Here is a 21,958-nt window from a genome sequence, read left to right as displayed (position 1 = left end):
CAAGATACAATCTAACTTTTTCCTGCTGTCTCTTGGCACCCATGCCCACCCCCCAGCCCACTCCCCATCCCTGTCCCCTACAAATATCTGTTCTCCAGATATATAATTTTGTCATTTTGAGAACATTATATAAAGGAAATCAAACAGTATTAACTTTTTGGCATTGGCTCCCTTCACTCAGCATCATTTTCTGAAGATGCATCAGAGGGGTTGTGTATGTCAAGAGTTTGTCCCGTTTTTATTGCTGAGACGTACCCCGTGGGATGGAGTTCCCACAGTTTTACCATTCACCCAAATGAAGGACATCTAGATTGTTTCCAGTTTGGGGCTATTATGAACGAAGCCATATGAACATTCATGTACAGGTGTGTGTGTGAGTGCATGTTTTCACTTCTCCGAGATAAATGCCCAGGAGTGCAACTGCTGGGTCATGTTTGTATGTTTAGTTTTTTAAGAAACCACCAGTTTTCCAGAGAAGCCACACCCTTTTACATTCAATCACCCCCAAAAGTTTTCTTGTGGCCTTTTTCAATCTCTCTCTCATATCCCTCCCTGTCCACCTCTGTCCCATATATTAGGTTGTACTTCCTAGAGTTTTATATAAATGAAATCATTATAGTACGTATACTTTTATGGTCTGGCTTCTTTTATTCAACATCATTACTCTGAGATTCGCCCGAGTAGTAGCATGTATCAAGAGTTCATCACAGGCCACCCGGGTGGCTCAATCGGTTAAGCGTCTGCCTTTGGCCCAGGTCATGATCCCAGGGTCCTGGGATCGAGTCCCACATCAGGCCCCCTGCTGATCAGGGAGCTTGCTTCTTCCTCTGTCTGCCACTCCCCCTGCTTGTTCTCCTTCTCTCTCTGACAAATAAATAAAATCTTTAAAAAAAATAAGAGTTCATTTCATTCTCTTGTTCAGCAATAGTCCGTAGTATGGAGAGACCACAGTTGTTTATATATTTCCCTAGTGATGAACATTTGGGTTGTTTCCAGTTTTTTGGCTATTACCCATAAAGCTGCTATAAACATGCAAAAAAAAAAAGTGACTCAATTTCTCCACATTCTCACCAGCATTTGGTGTTGCCGTTATTTTCTATTTTAGCCATTCTGATAGGTGCCTATTGATATCTCACTGTGGTTCTAATTTGCATTTCACGAATGGTTAGTGACCCTGTACGTCTTTTCATGTGCCAACTTGTCATCTATATCTCCAGTTTAGTGAAACATCCATTCTTGTCTCTTGCCCATTTTGTTTTTTTTAATTTGTTTTAGAGAGAGAACACATGTGGGGTTGGGGGACAGGAGGGGGAGAGGGAGAGAGAGAATCTTAAGCAGGCTCCATGCCTAGCACAGAACCCAATATGGGGTTCAATCTCACAAGTCTGAGATGATAACCTGAGCCAAAATGAAGAGTCAGATGCTAAACCAACTGAGCCACCTAGGCGCCCCATTGCCCATTTTATAATTGGATTTTTTTACTATTGAATTTTGAGAGTCCTTTATATATTGCAAGTATAAGGCCTTTGTCAGATATGTGGTTTGCAAATATTTTCCCCTCATCTGTAGTTTGTCTTCAGCTCCTCTTAACAGTCTTTTTCAGAACAAAAGCGTTTTTTTTTTAGTTTTGAAGTCCAATTTAGTAATTTTTTATTTTACGGATCGTGCTTTAGCCATGTCTAAGAATCCTTCACCTTGCCCTACACTGCAGAGGTTCGATATTTTATTCTAAAAGCTGTATAGTTTTACATTTAAAATCCACGATCCATTTTGAATTAATTATCACGCAATGGGTAAGGCAAGTTTCACTCTGTACCTTTGCACAAAGGAACGCTCCAAAATAAGGGTAAAAGGAGGTCCCAGGAGAATAGCTGTGTGCAAGGCACGGAGGATAAAGAGCCCAGACTGGAACTGTGTGGCAAGAGAGAGAGCCATACTAGGACTCCCACCATCATGCCTTCTCCTGCAGCACTATCTGACCATCACCAAAACCAGGGAGTCCAACAAGAAAGAAGGGGGCTCAAAATCCAGGAAATGGAGAATCCAGCTCAAGGCATTCCCAGGAGGAGGCTGCGTAGCAGGCCAGAGAGAGAGATCAGTCCATCTGGAAGGAGAAGGAGGTGTCCAGGAGTGATATTTGGGGGAAAACCAAAATGAAACACGTATATATTGATTTGATTGGACTTGCAGAAAAGTGTACCAGGAAGGTACATTGGGAGGCATGAGAAAGAATTAGAAAGAGGACCAGATGAAAGGGGGGAAGAGGGCCCTTATTATCTTCAGGAAAAGACAAAAGTAAGAAAGCAAATACGGTGATCTGTACACAATAATGCTTAGTCTGAACAATATTTATACAGGCACAATAATATAAACATGGAACGGTCAACCGAACAAAGGCTGTAACATGACTCTAGTGAGAAAATGGGAGAGGGAAGCCGAGGCACAGTATAAGAGAACCAAGTCCTCAAATACCATCGTAGGGAATTGATAGAGAACGTCTAATATTGATAAGTCAAAAGAGAGCACAATACACATATTACTTAGAAATACAGAGATGTGTTAATGCCAGGAATGAAAAGCCAAAGTTCTTGAAAGTGGTTGGAGAAGGGACCATGGGAAGGAATGAGATAAGAAGCTCCAATAATTGGCTATAAGCCTTTAATAACATTTGGCTTTTACTCTACCTGGCCATCTATTACTTTAATAAAATAAAAGCTAAGGGGCACCTGGGTGGCTCAGTCAGTTAAGTGTCAGCCTTCGGCTCAGGTCATGATCCCAGGGTCCTGGGATTGAGTCCCGCGTCAGGCTCCTTGCTCAGCAGAGAGCCTGCTTCTCTCTCTCCCTCTGCCTGCCCCTTCCCCTGCTTGTGGGCTCTCTCTCTCTCATTCTCTGGCAAATAAATAAAATCTTTTAAAAAATACAAATAAAATAAAAGCTAATTTTTGAAAACAAGAAGGAGTGTCATGTTGTCTAACACAGCAGAGGACACGATGCTCTTGTTCTTTCCCTCCTTCGGGCATGATTCGCTGATGCAGGTTATATATCAAGATTCCAGGAACTAATGGAGCAGCACATGTGAAACCTATTCCTTGGCTTGTGCCCTAGCCACAGTCTGCTAGTGACCTTCCTTCTAAGGATTTTTGTCTTATGATTTGCTAATCCTTTTCTGGTAACATTGCTTCCAAGCTTAACTGAGCACACTTCCTCCTTTAACTACAGGTAATGCAATTTCAGTGCAGACAGGATAAAGAGCATTCTTGAATCACATGCAGAAAACTTCTGCTTGATTTGATTTCATCATTAAGTGTGTTCCTGAAAAAAGTTAGATTCATAGCAAGTAGCTGTATATTAAATACTCTCCAGTAAATTTTAACATCATATTCTTTTGGGGGGGGGCGGGAATCTGACCCCAACCAACAACAATGACAGTGCTCTCTTAAGACTCTCTATCATTATTTTCAAAAAGCCCTTGGAAGTGATTGATTTATACAGTTTGTTCGCATCATTTTCCCACACAGCCAATGAAAGTAATTAGTCAAGGAGAAACTAACATCTTCTGAGTGCCTATTATGTGTCAGGCACTGTGCTAGGGACTTTAATAAATGTATTGTCCACTTCAATTTTGGCAACCACCCAGAGAAGTAGATAGTATTATCCCCACTTTACATTTAAGGAAACCAGAGCCTAAAGATATTAAGTAATTTTCCCAAAGCCACACAGCTAGTAATTCAAACCGACCATCAAGTCTTTTCGCAAGAAATGTATGTAATTACAATTCCCAGCATTAATTTGAGCTTTGAGTGCTCTGTGATTCCATGGGGCTTTAATATTTAAATAGCCACATATGATTTAGCATTGTTCCAAGTGGGAAACTTAGAAGACACTGACCTCATCAGAATTTTTTAAAGTATGACTATCTCTTTTGATGTAATAGTCTTGAAACCAACAAATGTTTATTGATCTAATGATTAATTAAAAGGCAATATGAGATTCAAACAGCAATATGAGAAGAACACTGTAGTAGGGAAAGAGTAACTAAAACCAAATCAAAATAACCCCACCCTTAAAGTCTCGTGACCTTGAGCAAATCGCTTCAGCTTTCTATGATAAAACTGTTGGACTTATAGTAGCTATCTCTCAGGGTTCTTCTGCCATTAAAAAAAGCGAAAAGAATACTATCCACTTTTGGAAAAGCCCACAGTAAAGTGAAAAGCACATCGTAAGAATTTTAAACTTGCCATTGTTATAAAAGGTTCAGAGCTGCAGCTCAAGCAATTTCTCCCACCATATAAATGAAATTACATCAAATGCATAAACCTAAGCATTCACTATGAATGTACAGTGTGAGATTCACCTCTGTTAGCACTAAGCGTTGAGTCCCAAAACTTTGGTGACCTCCCCTGACAGCCTGACACTGATAAAAGTAGGTATTTCTTATAGATCTCTAACTATATAAGTTTGACACTGGCCTCGATGTAGATGGGGAAACCAAAAGATTCACTTCCAGCATCATGTTACACTTTCATCAGATATCCACCTTCTACCTGTAGGCATGTGACGTAATGAGCTGACAGACCACAAAAGAGAAAATATAACCTGGCAAATGGAGCATAACCCAACCAACCCCTTGAAAAGAGAAATTAACGACAGCCGATAGCAGTTTACCCTATCCCTCACCTGGAACCAGGTGACTAGTCAGAGAACATTACCTTGGATGGTAACACGTGATTTCTATTTACATCGATGATTTTCTAACAAACAATAAAGTTGAATTACCTTTGTTTCCTGAGTCAGGATGTGCTGGGGAGCCTTGCTTGTGTCAAAATGTCGCGTCCTCCAGATCATTCATTTATTCCCTAAATACAGTATTTAATAAAATCTCAGCAGCCATCCTCTGGTATTACATTATTCTGCCCCATCCCTGTCCTACCACCTCACGCATCTCCTTCAAAGGCCTGCAACATGATAGTACTCTTCCAATTTTGTAACAAGAACAGCAAAAATCTATCAGATAATTTGGTCCACTTACACTACTCACATCTCAGAATTAAAATCAGGCTATGATGACATGCAATAACATTGAAATTTCATTACATTGCCATTTTCACTACATTTCTTTTTATAAGTCAATCATATGATAACCAACAAAGCATTTATATTTATGTATTTGATGGTCACTCATGTCACATCCTGAAGATTCATTAATGACATGTCTTAGCACTCATGGAGCGACACACAGCCCAGTGATTAGTTAGGTCCCTGGACTCTCAAGCCAGTTTCCCCAGGTTGGAATGCTGGCTCTGATACTTACCAGCTGGGTGACTTTCGGGCAAGTAACGTAAGTTCTTAGTGTCTCCGTTACCTCGCCTATAATAATAATGGTGCCTATTTCACAGGGCTTTTAGGATTAAATGAGCTAATATTTATAAAACAGAACTGTACCTCATACACAGGAAGGGCTATGATCATTATATAAATGGTCATTAAATAAAATGGAATTCATTCTCTAGTGAGAGAGTCAGACAATAAACAAATAAATAAGAAAAGTATATCTAATTGTGGAGGACAAACACCAAGCAATTTACAATATAATTAAAACACACCCATTCCTGTCAGTGGAAGGCTGTTATTGGGATGAACTCCCCTGCTGAAAACAACTGGGCACCAAAACAACTTCAGTTTTTGATAGCCTCGTGGAACAAGAGGGACAGAATTATAAACATAGGGCTCACCCAAAGGAGAGTCATCCTCCCGTTTTTCACCCAAAGGGCCATAACCCCAGGGCTTGGGCAACTTAGAAGTAAGCTGTACCCAGGCTTTCCACCCTCCGCAGGTCTGCATGGACAATTAAGTTGCTTTAGAACAGAAAAGATCTGTTAGGGGGTTAGGGGAATAATGAGTGGATTTGTCCCCAGAGGGTGTGACTATGGGCTAGTGCTCACATAGATCTCTTGCTTTCGTTGTCCCAAACTCCTCAAGCCATGAAATTAGCGTAAAGTGGTCCTGTCTGGTAGTGCCCCCAAAATCTGGAAAATCCTTTCTAGAGTAAGTTACCTTTGCTTTAGGCCTTACATCTTCATACGAACAATTTTTTAAGGAAAACGGGGAGCAAACAATAATATCCAAGAATACAAAGAAACAAGATTGACAAGTAGGAGGAAGAGTGGGAATTTAAGAAGAGTCAGCTGCTTGAATTTCAGAGACAGGGAGCATGGGACCAATCAGCCTTGCTCAGGTCAAGTGTAAAACCAAAGTGATTGGTAATATTCTGTGACTTGCAATTTGTGTACTTCTATATATGCATTCATGTTAACTTGACAGGGTATAGGATGAGAGGCTATAAAAAGTGGGTCCCAACTTTAGGCACAGGTGTAATGCCCACTCTCTGAAGTTTATAAACTAAATCCAACAACACTGATGTGAAAACATAGAAAGGTGAAAGGGAATATCAAACTACCAGGACATTGGTAACTAGAAAGGAATAGGCCATGGGAGATGAGCATCTAATTTTCTTTTCCTTTTTTTTTAGATCCTCAGAAGACTTTATTTTTTTAATTTAAATTCAATTAGCCAACATATAGTACATCATTTGTTTCAGGTGTAGTGTTCAATAATTCATCAGTTGTGTATAACACCCAGTGCTCATCACATCACATGCCCTCCTTAATGCCCATCACCCAGTTACCCCATCCCCCCCACCTCCCCTCCAGCAACCCTCACTTTGTTTCCTGTAGTTAAGAGTCTCTCATGGTTTGTCTCCCTCTGATTTCTTCCCATTCAGTTTTCCCTTCCTTCCCTTATGATCCTCTGTGCTGTTTCTTATATTCCACATATGAGTGAAACCATATGATAATTGTCTTTATTTCGCTCAGCATAATACCCTCCAGTTCCATCCACATCAATGTAAATGGTAAATATTCATCCTTTCTGATGGCAGAGTAATATTCCATTGTGTATATATACCACATCTTCTTTATCCATTCATCTGTCGATGGACATCTGGGCTCTTTCCACAGTTTGGCTATTGTGGACATTGCTGCTATGAACACTGGGGTGAAGGTGTCCCTTCAGATCACTACAGTTGGGGTAGCAATCCTCATATCAGACAAATTACATTTTAAACTAAGACTACTAAAGTAGTAGGAATGAAGAGGGATACTATATCATACTTAAAAGGTCTATCCAACAAGAAGATCTAATGATTATAAATATGCTAACTTGGAAGCAGCCAATTATATAAACCAATTAATAACAAAATTAAAGAAACACATTGATAATAATACAATAATAATAGTAGGGGACTTCAACACCTTCCACAGCAATGGACAGATCATCTAAGCAGAAGACCAATAAGGAAACAAGAGCTTTGAAAGACACACTGGACCAGATGGACTTAACAGATATACACAGAGCATTCCATCCTAAAGCAACAGAATACACATTCTTCTCAAGTGCACATGGAACATTCTCCAGAATAGATCACATACTGGTCACAAAGCAGGTCTCAACTGGTACCAAAAGACTGGGATTATTTCCTGCATATTTTCAGACCACAGTGCTTTGAAACTTGAACTCAATCACAAGAGGAAGTTTGGAAGGAACTCCAACACTTGGAGGTTAAAGAGCATCCTACTAAAGAATTAATGGGTTAACCAGGAAACTAAAGAAGAATAAAAATATTCATGGAAACAAATAAAAACGAAAACACAACTATTCAAAACCTTTGGGATACAGCAAAGGTGGTCCTAAGAGGGAAGTATATAGTAATACAAGCCTTTCTCAAAAAATTAGAAAAGTCTCAAAAAACATAAGCTAACCTTACACCTAAAGGAGCTGGAGAAAGAAGAGCATCTAATTTTCAAAGAATGGAAGCATCCATAAAAGAAAGGAATGAAGGGGGGAGCGCATGGGTGGCTCAGTCAGCTAAGTGTCCAACTCTTGATTTTGCCTCGGGGTCATGATTTCAGGGTCATGAGATGGAGCCCTGCAGATGCAGACAGGCTCTGCCCTCAACAGGGAGTCTGCTTGAGATTCTCTCTCCGGCTCCCTCTGCCCCTCCCCTGTCCCCCTCTCTCTCTCACTCTCTTTCTTTCTCTCTCTTTCTCAAATAAATAAATAAATCCTTAAAAAAAATAAAGGAATGAAGGAAGGGAGGGAAGGGAAAGGATGAAAAGAGTAAATGTAAAAATAGGGGTAAAAGGAATAGACATTAACCATGGTTAACCCTGGGTGAAATGAATATAAATGACCTTTATTTTCTTCATTTTGATTAGCTGTATTTCTTAAATTTTCTCATTGTGTGTTTTCCATTGCCCAGTTCCCACTATAAATGCTTTAAGGGAAAATAATTTCCCAGCCTCCAAAGCAATGCCAGGTTTGCTAGGGTTACAAAGGTTTAACCTTGAAAGTTCTTATTTTAATTTCTAGTATGCAAATCTTGCCCTCTAGGAATTCATTCTCTTTTGCCTTTGAGTATTATCATTTATTGCACTTAAAGGTGCACCTGAGAAAGAAGCAATTTAATTAGAAAGAAAGAGAGAGGAAGGAAAGAAATGTCCTTACTTAAGCCATCAACACATTTTGAAAAATAAAAAATGACAAGATAAAATATTAAGTAAGCATTGCCCAATCCAAGCATATTTAAATTCTGTAATATTAGAAGCCACCTACTATTCACTGGATAGATAAATCAACTTTTCAATCAAAGTGGCTTATTTTACAGATGAATTCCCTGACTCTATAAACTTTCCCATCACTTAAACATTTCACTAAATCCTCCTTCCATGAGGAACTTTCCAGATTGGTCAGAAAAAAAAATGTGACAATACTATCTTTTTTCCCTTTTGAACAATATCATTTTTTTCTCTAACTCTAATAGACTGTATCAAGGAGGAACACTTTTTGGCTGCTAGTAACAGGAAACTGTATTTAAATCTGCACTTAAATCATAGGAATATATTACCTCACTCAACCAGTAGTCTGGAGGTAGATGGTTCCAGGGTTCTTTCAGGGGCTTATCGATATCATCAAGACCCAGACACTTCTCACACTCCCATGCCATCATCCTTGGCATGTTGGTTTTTATTCCCGTGCCTGTTGCCTCAGTTTTGCAAAATGGCTGCTGCAACACCAGACATTACATCCTCATGCTATGCTTAAATGTAAGAATCAAGGGCATAGCAAAAGATGGTCTTCTCTCAGAAGGCTCTGTTCTTTATCCAGGGAAGAAACATTTCCAGAAGTCTTCCTTATGGCCCCAAAAGTCAGAACTGGATCATACGGGTACTCCTAGTTACAAGGGAGGCTGTGAAAGTATCTCCTTTTTAAGCGCTCCTCCTTGATCCAGTATCTTCATCTGTAATGGGATATCACTAGAATGACTTGTCCTGTCCTCCCCTCCCAGGGGGTGGCCTGCCTCTGTTCCAGTCCTGGTGCTCTGACTGGAAGTTTACTCTCTAAAACTAATTGCAATAAATACGTGAAGTTGTCTCACTTCCAAATACACACTGTTGTGCCTATCACTTAAGAATCCAAGAATGCTAAATTTAGAAATTAAAGATATAAAGTATTCATATTTTATCGTAGTTCAGGCATTGAAATACTCTATAAAAATTTCTTTCCACTAATTCTACATTGTAAGTTATTTGAGGTAGTCATCATGTCTTTCACTATTTTTATGCTTCAGAAAGTCCTCAGAACAAAGATGCTCAGATGTCAGTTGCTCTATACCCACTCCTTAAGGGGAGTTATTCATGACCTAAAGGAACATCAAAATAGTGCTTTGAAAAGGAAGAGCATCCTGGAAGATGAAGCAGTTTGTACCTCTGCTTTCATTAGTGAAAATGACCTTATGCCAATGCCTTTCTACCCAACCAATAAAAAGTACACATATGTTCCCAGGAGCAAAAAGCCCCCTGAACCCTTGCGGAAATCACTGGTTCACTTCCCCTAGTGGCTCAGGGCTGGATTTGTACTCCCCAGGTGGAGTGCCTGTCCACTGGACTTCCAGAGCTGAGGGAAGGAAATCCACATCCTCACTTATTTTAAGAGACCAAGACTGTCAGGGGGCGGTCTAACGTGCTAGTGATCACCGTGGGAGCTGGATCAGACCTCCTGGGTTCAAATCCGACTCTGTTAACCAGGCGTGCAACTTTGAGCAAGCATTTAGCTTTCAGCGCTAGGGTCTCCTCGCCCATCAAGTGAGGAAAACAACAGCACCTACGTCCTAGGGCTCCTGCGAGGAGTAGACGAGTTAACCCCCAGAAAGCGCTGGAAACAGCGCCTGGCTGGCACACAGCGAACCGTTAATATTCCCCCCTTTCAACTTAGAGTGCCTGCAACTCTGCAACATTTTGCCTGGATATGAAACAGCTCCTGGGAATTACAAAACTGGAATCCTGGGAGCTGAGTGGCCATGGCTAGGGACCCGGAGAGGAAGGGAGAAAGGAAAACGGGGCAGGGGCAGAGAGAGAGCTGGGGCAACATTTACGCAGCGGCGCCCACCTACATACAGCCTCGGTCACCTGGTCTACCGTCTCCTCTACCGTTTCTTCTTGGAGAAGGAGTCGGACCGGCGAGCGGCGCAGCACGGCGTTTCTCCAATCAGACACCCCAGGCTGGCGCCACGTACGCGACCTGATCCAATCTCGTCCCCAGGAGGGCGGGAACGCGAAGTTCCTACCTGCTCCTGTGGCAGCTGTGGCCGCCTCCTCGGTTGTTTGTTGTTGGGTTTTTTTGTTGGTTTTTTTTCCCCCCATCTGACCCGGGGTTCTGGTTTCTCGAATCACTTGGCGAATAACCAGCAGGTGGGCAGATAGATCTCTTTTCCAGTGCAGAGGACCGACGTGTAGGCAGGTTCAATGCAGCAGAGTGAGCAGCCGAGGTCCCATCTCCCCGCGGCTGCCGGGAAGAGGCGCTAGCAGGGAAGAGGGACGCGCGCGAGAATGAAAGGCTTACTAACCCGCAGAGCCTGCCTGGGTACTTACCTGGGGCAGTGAGCCTGGCACCTGTTCGCCGGGCGCCCTCCGGCCGGAGCCGAACTCGCCGCGAGCCCAGAACTGCCGCCACGCTGCGGCGGGCAGAAGCTGGAGGCGCCCGGGGAGACCAACAACAGCAATCGGCTTAGCTGGACTGCAGAGATTTCGGCTGACACACCTTCCAGAAAGAAGCCCGACCTCCCCAAGACTGCGCGGGAGGGACGCTGCGCCCGGCTTCCAGGTTGTCCCAAGTGCACCCCCTCCGTTCTCTTGGAGGCGAGGGCGACGCGGAGTCGTGGGATCCTGGGAAGCCCGAACAGGTGAGCGATTAAGATTATTCTGCGTCCGCCGAAACAGAGCCCATTCCCGGGAAATTGCGAGCCGCAGGCGCTCCGCGTACATTTGCGTAATTTGCAGTCTTTTCCTTGCGCAATTAGTGCAAAGCGTTTCCGCGCACACAGTTGGTTGTGAAAAAGAGAATGTAGGGTGGAAGACAGAAGGCAGCCATCAGGACACCCCCACCACCAATGAATAATTTGGGGGTGCTTCTCCGATCTGTACAATAGAGGGAGCAGGATGTTTGCAAACCCAGCTGCAAACTGTGCCTGGTGGTTGTGGGTGCCTTTTTACGGGAAGAACTTTTGGCGGTTTTATCTTCTATGGTTTTCAAGTCGCAGCCCGGGTGTGCCCTCGGGGCGTCTGGGGAGGAGCCGGGGTCCAGGTTTCTGCTGCGGAGGCCGCCGCGCCGCCTCGCGTAGGCGCTCCAACTTTCCCAGCGGTTCCGGGAGCGGAGCCTCCAACAACAAACACCTCTGAAGTTTCGCTCCTCGGCGCGCCGGCAAATCCCGGGAGCGCCAGGCGCGTGGGATGGGAAGGAGCCCAGAGGAAACCTGGAACTGCTCCGCGGCACAAGCGAATCCTGCGCATTCGTAGAGTTAGCGCCCATAGACCCAGCACAGAAAGTGCTCACAGGACACTCGCTTCCGATATTAGCACCTTCAGGGTCAAGAAACAGCCTTTTCGCTCCGCAGAGCGCTGTTTTAAAAAGTTGGGGAGAAGCCCAACGGTTTGGAGTTCCTGGTTGCGCACAGCGTCTTTCCTCTCTGGAGGGAGGAATTGCGGAAAAAAAAAAAAAACAATCAAACAGAAATCTTCCATTTGTAACTAAAAATCTCAAGAGTTGCCTGGTACAAATAGGCTCGGTGCATATTTTAATACAGAACTAAGAGAAGAGGACATTTGGCGCTTGGCCTCATCTCAACCATCCGCCGGGGGTGGCTTCAAAGAGACGTAAGATTGGTCTCTGGGGAATAAAAGGAAGCGTGGGATGGCAGTTTTCAAGGGAAGTTAAGTCTAGACATGCTTCTCTGAAAGCGACAAGGCAGAAGTTCTGTCAAAAGCAGAATTTAAAAGAAACAAAAAACACCGTGAGCTTGTCCCTCGCTCTTATTGGCGTGTAAATTCCCCCTGAAAAATCACATGGAAAAGGGTCATGTGACAGAAGTCTATGGAAAAAAGCCTTTGAGGGAAATTTCGGAACTGTTGACAGGGGTCTCATATTCAGTGCTCACCAATAGGGGGGACGTGCTCGCTCCCGGGCGCCCTATTCCCAGGTGCTCATCGAAGAGGAGGCCCCTCTGTGCCAAGTGGGTCACCTTTGGGCGTCCCTCTACAGTCGGTAAAGGTGACGGGACAGGCCAGCTTCCCTCTCGAGCCGGGTTCATTCAGATGCCGGGGAAACTCCTCTGGGGGCCCGGGACGCGCGGACCACCGCCCCCGCCGGGGAGGCCAGGCAAGGTTTGAGGCGGGGGAGTGCCAAGCTGTCTGGAGACCAGACGGTGGCGCCCTGGGGGCCACTCACCCGCCTTCGCCCTCTGGGGCGCAACGGGGCTCTCGGAGGGCGGCGCAGCTCCGGGCGCACGGCTGCGGGCTCTCGGACCCCGCGGATCGCGTGCCGGGCGGGGCGAGGGGAGGAAGTGCGGTTGGGGGCACGTGACTTAGACAAAACCCCCCCCCCCCCCCGTAACTAAGTTCTGTTTGCTTCCACCCGCACAGGCGGCTGCCTAGGCTCCCACCCCGCAGACCGCCCGCCCCACCGGAGAGCGGGCCCTTCCCCACCCGCCGCGCCCCGGACCCCCGGCCGGCCGGCCATGGCCGACAGCGGCGACACGGGCAGCTCCGGGCCCTGGTGGAAATCGCTAACCAACAGCAGGAAGAAAAGCAAGGAAGCCGCGGTAGGGGCGCAGCCTCCCGCGCAAGCCGCCCCCGGGGAGCCCGCGCCGCCCGCGCCGCCCAGCCCCGACTGGACTAGCAGCTCCCAGGAGAATCAGCACCCCAATCTCCTCGGGGGGACCGGCGAGACCCACAAGCCAGACAAGTTGTGCGGGGAGAAATCGGGCTGCAGCCGCCGCAATTTGAAGATCTCGCGCTCCGGCCGCTTTAAAGAGAAGAGGAAAGTGCGCGCCACTCTGCTCCCTGAAGGAGTCAGGTCCCCGGAGGAGGCGGACTTCCCTGGCGACCCGCACGGCGACACGCAATAGCCAGAGCGCTCCAGGACTGTGTCTCTTCCCACCACTCCCCCCTACCCCCAGTTCCAAACCCGAGATTTCTGGCCCGCCCCAATACCCGGTGTCTCATCCCAACTTGAGAGTATTCACACAAGGCCTCCACGGTTTTATTTTCCTAGAAATCGAAGTGTCCACTGAGTTTTCAATATTTCATGACACAAGGAGTCATTGAGTATTTATCTGTGCGAAGAGAAGATACCTGCCACGGAGGAAGTTGGCATAATTATTTTTTTCCCCGAAAGGTTCTCCCGTGGCCTCCACCCCTTGTGCCACCTGGGGAGTGAGAAGGGTACTTCTCTGAGTTGGTACCCCAGCTGGGACTGCACAGCCCCTCAAATGAGGAGGCCGTGCTCTGATTCAGGACTTGCTATTGGAAAGCAAATTAACGCCAGAGAAATGCACTTTAGACGTACTTCGGTAGACTCAGACCTTAAGTGAAGGGACAAGAGAGGGCAGGAAACTTTAGGTAGAAGCATTTTTAAGTAAGGCACGATTGCTTTTAATGTTGAACTACAAAACCGTACTGCCTATTTTAGTGTGGACTATTAAAATTGTTGCACTGTAAAACTTAAGGTGACTTTTGTGTTTTTTCCATTGCAAGACTGAAGTCCATCATACTTAAAAGCAGGCATGCAAAAGCCAAAGTGACAGAGTTAATCATTTGCCACACAACCTAACAGCTACTCTCAGCAAGCTACAGGGAGGCGAACATTTCTGAAAACCAGTAACACCCAGGCTGGAACCAGTTGACCCAATATCTCTATTTACTAACTAAATTTGAGGAAGGGAGGGAGCAGTACTAAATAGTTACTCCTAAATTCTCTTTGTTACTTCATACAGTAGAGTAGCTCACAACGCCAGTAATAATTCTTTTTACTGTCCATCCTTAACCTTACTAACCATTGTCTGAAAACACTTACTCAGACGACTGAACTCTTTGTTTGTGCAAAGCTCACTTCTTTTCCCACCCCTTTGCTTCAAAAGCTTATTTCTTTAGTCTGACTTATGCATTTATCTGGTTTCAAAGCCTTTAGGTGTACTAATCTGAAGATTCTGAACAAAAATCTACCTGTTTGCTTTTGTTATGAACTTCAAGAAAAGGAGTAAATGAATACCACTTGCTTTCAGCAAATTACAAGAGAGTTATTGTAGTTGTTAAGGGCCACTGGGATCATTCCCACCACAATTCAGTTCATTTATAACAATCCAGAAATACATAGCAAGGAAATTGTAGTGGTCAAAGTATGTATGTGTATATGTGTGTGTAAATATATATGTGTATACATATATATATGTAATATATATATTGTATATATATATATGTATATACATATATGTATATGTATATATATATGTAACCATATATATATACATATATACATATGGTTTAGATAATTATAAGCAAGAACTTGATTGGAGCTTCTGCATGTGTTATATAGAAAGGGGCAGGTTTTTGTTTCTCTCAAATTTATAAATTTATAAAATAGCAAAACGTTCTTTGGCTGAAGAGATTGAACAAAGAAACTTGATGAAAATAGTTAAAATGCACTTAAATTAGTGAATTAAGCTTGGGTACCAGCACAATAATAGAGTTTACCATTTGATACATGATTTCCACATACCAAAGGCTTAATCCAAAGGAAATTGTTCATATGAGGATTATGAACTATGAACACCTTACGTTAAAAGAGAAAATATATGAGCTTTTTTTTTTTTTAATCATGAAAAGACTTATTTTTGTTGTGTATTTAGAACTGGGAATACGTGACCAAAGTCTCATCAGTGTGAGCTTCCGGGATGAGGAAGACTTTATATTTAGTTTTAAGTGGGCCTCCCATCTTTAGACTCTGATGAAGAAGAGGGAGAGGAGAACATGCTGGAGAAGTTCATGGTAAGGAAGGGACTGCAGCCTGGAAGATCACCAGGAGTAAAGCAAGCATAAGCTGCCAAATAAGGCTTTGGAACACCTTCGTAAGGCATTTTGATTCCACTTTGTAGAAAGTAATCAAAATTAGGGTGGATAACTACCCACAATAATTTTCCCCTCCCCTCCCAGGAGGACCAATAGATTAGGACTGTACCCATTTACAAAATCAAGCCTGCAATTGCATAATTTTAAAATTTTACACTAACTCTTTCATTCATGGTTTTATTGTTTTAGAAAACATTTTTTTTTTCTTAAAAATCCCTTTCAATTCACAAAGCATTGGCATTTTCCCAGGTTCTATATCTTGTTTGGGGGGATCGCATCCAAGTCTATAACTGCTGCAGATAATCCATAGCAGACATATAGCAGTGGAACTTATTCACATGACATCTTTACCTCACTGTTCTGGAAGAATTGAAAACCATGCTAATGGCAATTATGACAGAGAGTGCAATACACAATCTGCAATTGAGGTTTGTAATTACACCGTTTTAAAGCAGTCCTAATTATGCAGTGGGAGGAATGCACTGATTTAATCCCAACTCAGTGAAATCAGAAACCAAGCAAAATTGGTGGGATGAAAAGATCATGGGTAGGATGAGATAATTTGACAGTGTCTTGCTGGGATTTATATGCTTTACAGATGATTAATTACATTCTCATACTGTGTATACAGATTTAAGTTTTTTAAACCTCAAGATAATTTATAGTAAATCAAGGGAAAGTGTTGAATTAAATTTGGAGTTAATTAGATTAGAGACTTTTGCTTAAACCGCCTTACAAATGAAATTTCACCCACAAGTTTGGAAACCATTAAAGAAATTTTAATACCATGCTTCCAAATGATATGGGGAGAAACAGGACAAAAATCTAGGTGTGTGTTGGCTAAATGCTTTTATAACCATGATAATTATATACACAGGGTAGTTTTCACTTCTGTGTCTCTCCTTGCTAAGCAGTGACTCGTATCACAGTCACCTGAACGTCCCTTTTTGTTCATACTGCCGTTGTTCACATTGTTCATCCCATTGTGATTTGCATTTCAAGAGCAGAGACTCTGTTTTGTGCATGCAGTGAGGACATTCTGCTTCAGTATAACACTGGGAAGTACTTTTTTTGCTTTGAAATATAATGTGAACTCAGCAAGCCTGATATTGCCACATCCTTAGAAAGAAACTATAAACCTAATGAACAGTAGCACTGGCTAAAGCTTTGTCAGAAATAGTTCTCCTGAGGGATGCCTGGGTGGCTCAGTTGATTAAGTGTCTGCCTCCCGCTTGGGTCATGATCCCAGGGTCCTGGGATCGAGTCCCAAGTTGGGCTCCCTGCTCAGAGGGGAGCCTGCTTCTCCATCTGCCTGTCACTTCCCCTGCTTGTGTGTACTCTCTCTCTCTCTCTGACAAATTAATAAAATCTATAAAAGAAATAGTTCTTCCAAGATGCTCAGAGGAAAATTTCGGTGCCTTCAAATAAACAAATAATAAAAATGAGCAGAAAGAATTTCAAATAAAAAGTGAATCAGAAAGGAATAAGTAGAAGAGTGGGATAATAATATCCAGTGACCACAGGACACTTTTTATGAGGAAAAGAGAGAAAGAGTATTATTTTCCCTAGCTGAGTCAGGTCAGCCAGACATCAGAAACTAACACACAAAAAGCTGGCCTGATAGATACAGCAAAGGAAACTAATCTTTTAAAAGTCTATTTGATTCATGGAGCATTTTATTATAATCATACAGAAATGTAGGAGATTCTTTCTTGGGAATAAGCTCAAGTTTATCTCCATGGCAAGTAGAAAGTGGGACAAGAGATATTTTATACCATTTGATTATCAACACACAAGTACCTGAGACTAGAAACAAGTATGCAGCCCCGGGCAAACTTTGTCATTGATAAGCCGGCTGTCCATTAGGCATCATTCTTCTCAGCTCTTCTCTGTAGTCCCCCACCCCATACTCTCTTTGCCTCCCAGCCATTGCACGTGCATTCCAGTTAGGCTGGGGGTCATAGAAGAGGGGGTGCCAGGAGGTATAGGGCCTTCTCCGGCCACCTGCAGGCACACCATGTAGACACAGCCACCTTGTCAAAAGATGGCCCTGCAGTTTGGGAATATGGGAAAGATAGCATTCATGATGAGAGAAGATTATTACTAAGGAGATAGGATATAAGGAAACAAAGCAGGCCTTCCCTAGCAGAGGACAGCTGACCATTTGTATAGAAATGGGAACAGCTATAGACCACAATAAATAAGACAGAGGATATAAGCGATCCTTCCACGTATTCAAGCCAAGGAATTCAGCCCTACTTCCAAACGGAATTGTGCTACAGACAACAAAATCATGGACCGGTCATTACCATGTCAGAGTTGTTGGAAAACCTCATGCGGTAAAAAAGACCCATGAGGAAGTGGTTTTATCTGAGATGTGTAACAAGATTATTACCCATGAGACAGAAATTTCTGGCCCTAAAACTAGAGAGAATCATGTTGAAGAAGCTGAAGGTCTCTGTCCATGAGAGGAGCCACTGATTGACCTGTCTGTTAAGTAGGGAATATGGGGCCCATCTCGGACCTCCTCATGCCCTTTTTGAAGGGATTTTCCTTGAGTTAAAATGCCCTGGATTATTAATTTCTTTCTAGTTCCAGTCCACAAGTATAACTGCTGATTCATACCCTAGAAGAATGGCAGCAAAAAGTTCCCACACAGTTTTCCAACATAGTTGTCTCTCCGACTCGTTCTTGAGTCTTTGACAATCTGATGTCAGTTTATTATTCTGTAAAATGATGGGATGGAGGCCATATTCCAGCTTTAAAACCCTCTGAGTATTCTGCTATTTTGAGCAGCTGGTTGTAAAACTAGTTCATATAATGCTCGTTGTTTACTATAAAACACAAAGGCACCACCTGTTCAGTGCTGATGGTCAGGTGGGAGCCAGGGAGAATAATAAACGATGATAAGGCTACTGCCTCATGTCATCATCTGGCCCAGTAGTTGGGGTGATTCTGCTCTACAGGAACATCAAGGCTCAGTATCATGTTAGAATCAAATATTTAACAGTTTGTCCTGTTACCTCAGCTTAGCATATTCTTTGCCCACCACCTGCCTGACAAAGCCTCAATCTACCTTCAAGATTCAAGAGTCTCCCTCAGGGTAACTGCCAGGGACCTCCTTCTCCCAAAACACAGCTCCTGGAACATCTGTGAGCCTGTGTTACCCACCACCGCTGACCATATTATGTGTATGTGATCATGTGTCTCTCTGTCCCTTAGTCAGGGAGCTCAGGGAAATTCAAGAGGCGAGGCAATGCTTGTTCTTCATTCCCCTGCGTGAACTCCTGGATTATCTACTAGGACATGGACCTCCGGGTAGGCAGCATGTGCAACTAGCATGTAGCTCTTGGTAGGGCCATAATTTTTTCTCCTCTAAGGAGGCAGGCTATGTCTGGCTGGTAGAGGAATATCTGAGGGTTGTGAATTGGTCAGGGTCTGATCAGGAGAGAGAAAACGGAGTGATTTGAACAGGGAGCATTTAATATAAAAAATTATTACCCATAACAGGGATGGCTAATAAGAAGTAATGAGAGATTGGCCAGTAAGGAGTAAAGAGAACCCCCAAAAATACAGGAATAAAGATAAAGGACAGCCACCACCTGGGAGCTGAGATAGATTGCTCTTGCCTCCAACCACCCCCTGACCCAACTGGAAAGGGTACCGCCATGAACCACTGGTTGGCAGAGAAGTCGCTGTGGTGCCACAGGGGCAGAACTTGCTGGAAATAGACCTTCTAGAACTGGTCCTGTGTGCCAGGAAGCACTAGAGCAATAATCACTAAACTATTTGAACCCCATGGATAAAAATACAGGAAACATCACTGCATTAATACAGTGTGGGAAGAAATTTAGGTTTCTGTAGGTTGGCAACATTAGTTTCAAGAGGGCAGTTGCTCACAATAAAGTGCTTTTGCAAAGTGAGAAAAAGATACTCCTTCTTCTGGGAGGACTTCAGCCCTGACACTTTCCCATAGCAGATAGTCTTGCACATAGCAGCTTGTAAGTCCATGAATAGATGGAACTAGGCTCCAAAGGTGAAAGGATTCAGGAGAGGACAGACAGGGTCTAGACCTGATTTTCTAACCAGTAGTTGTGTGATCTCAGGCAAATCACTTACCTGCTCTGGGCTTTCATTTTCTCACATAAAATGAGAAGTTCAAGCACTGCAAGTTCAAAGATTCTATTATTGTAATGTGTGTATAAAGGAAGTGGTGTCTACCTTTATATTTAAAAAACAAATCAGATCTCCAATACCTGCAACAAATTCCAGGGAAGCATTGCAATCAACATGGTGCCCCTCACCATTGACATATTTGGGGGGAGGGGCTGTGATCAGATCCACCCATATCAGCTCTTCTAGCTCCTGCAACTCTCCTCCTTTGTATACAGTACAAATCATAATACAGCTCCTACTCTTCCTTTCAGTTTTAACTATGACATTGGTTGCTCCAGTAAGAACCCCCAGATGGAGTTAGGTCCCCCTCGTCTGCATTCCTTAGTGGACCACACAGAATCCTATCCACAGACGGTACCGACCCTTTCTCCACCACCACATGGTAAACTATTTCAGGGAAGAACTCTGATTCCTGCTGGCTCTGCTGTGCCCAGCACATAGTGCTCATTGTTGAGCCAATGAGGATTTTCTTTTTTTAATTTTTTTATTAAAGATTTTTATTTATTTGACAGAGCGAAAAGAGCCAGAGAGGGAACACAAGCAGGGGAAGTGGGCAGAGGGAGAAGCAGGCGTCCCTCCGAGCAGCGAGCCCGATGGGGGCTCTGTCCCAGGATCCTGGGATCATGACCTGAGCCGAAGGCAGACGCTTAATGACTGAGCCACCCAGGTGCCCCAAGCCAGTGAGGATTTAAATCCAATTTCTTGCAGGAGAAGTAGAACGGTATAGTAGTTAGGACGGTAGTCTCTGAAGTCAGATGGGTTAGATTTAGATTCCGGGAATCTATCTGGGAAACTATATGAATTACATAACCTAGCTATGCTTCAATTTTTTGTTTTTTTTCCTTTATTTGTGGGTTTTTTGTTTTTTGTTTTTGTTTTCCCCAATTTTATTGAGACATAATTGACACATAATAGTGCATTAGTTTAAGGTGTACAACATGATTTGATATATTATTATGTGCTGAAATGATGACTACAGTAAGTTTAGATAACATTCATCACCTCACATTGTTACCAATTTTTTTCTTGTGATGAGAACTTGTGAGATCTACTCTCCTAGCAACTTTCAAATACACAAGACAGTGTTGTCAAAGATAGTCACCCTGCTGTACATTATGTCCTCAGAGCCTATTAATATTACAAGTAGAAATTTGTACCTTTTGATCACCTTTACCCATTTCCCCCCCCTTGCCTCTGGCAACCACCAATCTGTTCCTTATTTCTATGAATTTGATTTTTTTTAGATTCGACATATAAGTGAGATCATCCAGTATTTGTCTTTCTCTGTCTGACATTTCATCTAAGCTTTAATTTTTTTCATCTTTAAAAATAATTGTTTCCAATTCACTGGCTTGTTATGAAGGTTGCATGGAAAGTCTATAGAACTGTACTCCACATGTGGTAAACTCTGAATAAATATTAGCCATTATTATTATAACCAAAATTCAATTCTATTTATGCAATATTGGTGCAGAGGGAGGAAGTGAGAAGGTAAAATGTGGCTTGTCCCAAGCCCTGTATAACTTCGAAGAAGACCCGGAAGCAGTTTAGAAATTCAAAGCCTTTCCTATTATTTTATAAACCCAGGGTCGCTCACGCCAGCTCACTCTGACAGCTGATCATCTGAAACAGCATCATCTTTATTTTTTTTAATTTTATTATGTTATGTTAGTCACCATACAATACATCATTAGTTTTTGATGTGGTGATCCACTATCCATTGTTGTCGTGTAACAGCCAGTGCTCCATGCAGTATGTGCCCTCCTTAATACCCATCACTGGGCTAACCCATCCCCCCACCCCCCTCCCGTCTAAAACCCTCAAATTGTTTCTCAGAGTCCATAGTCTTTCATGGTTCATCTCTCCCTCCAATTCCCCCGCCCATTTTTCCCTTCCTTCTCCTAATGTCCTCCATGTTATTCCTTATGTTCCACAAATAAGTGAAACCATATGATAATTGACTTTCTCTGCTTGACTTATTTCACTTAGCATAATCTCCTCCAGTCCCACCCATGTTGATGTACAAGTTGGGTATTCATCCTTTCTGATGACTGAGTAACAGTGCATTGTATATATGGACCACATCTTCTTTATCCATTCATCTGTTGAAGGGCATCTCGGCTCTTTCCACAGTTTGGCTTTTGCGGACATTGCTGCTATGAACATTGGGGTACGTATGGCCCTTCTTTTCACTACATCTGTGTCTTTGGGGTAAATACCCAGTAGTGCAATTGCTGGGTCATAGGGTAGCTCTATTTTTAATTTTT

At 43.2% G+C, this 21,958-nt stretch overlaps 1 protein-coding gene across 1 annotated transcript; it reads left to right on the top strand.

Annotated features, from left to right (window-relative positions):
* The first annotated feature begins 10,577 nt into the window (after nt 1-10,577).
* Nucleotides 10,578-14,115, top strand: PRR15 (proline rich 15). The gene is made up of 2 exons (XM_006747790.3): nt 10,578-11,296; nt 13,032-14,115. Exon 2 carries the CDS (start codon nt 13,127-13,129, stop codon nt 13,514-13,516), a length of 390 nt encoding a protein of 129 aa, XP_006747853.1. The 5' UTR covers nt 10,578-11,296; nt 13,032-13,126; the 3' UTR covers nt 13,517-14,115.
* Nucleotides 14,116-21,958: the final 7,843 nt, after the last annotated feature.

The sequence above is a fragment of the Leptonychotes weddellii genome, chromosome 12 (assembly GCF_054177405.1).
Source record: "Leptonychotes weddellii isolate Sample4059 chromosome 12, ASM5417740v2, whole genome shotgun sequence".
NCBI lineage: Eukaryota > Metazoa > Chordata > Mammalia > Carnivora > Phocidae > Leptonychotes > Leptonychotes weddellii.
This window is presented reverse-complemented; position numbering and strand designations above follow the sequence as displayed.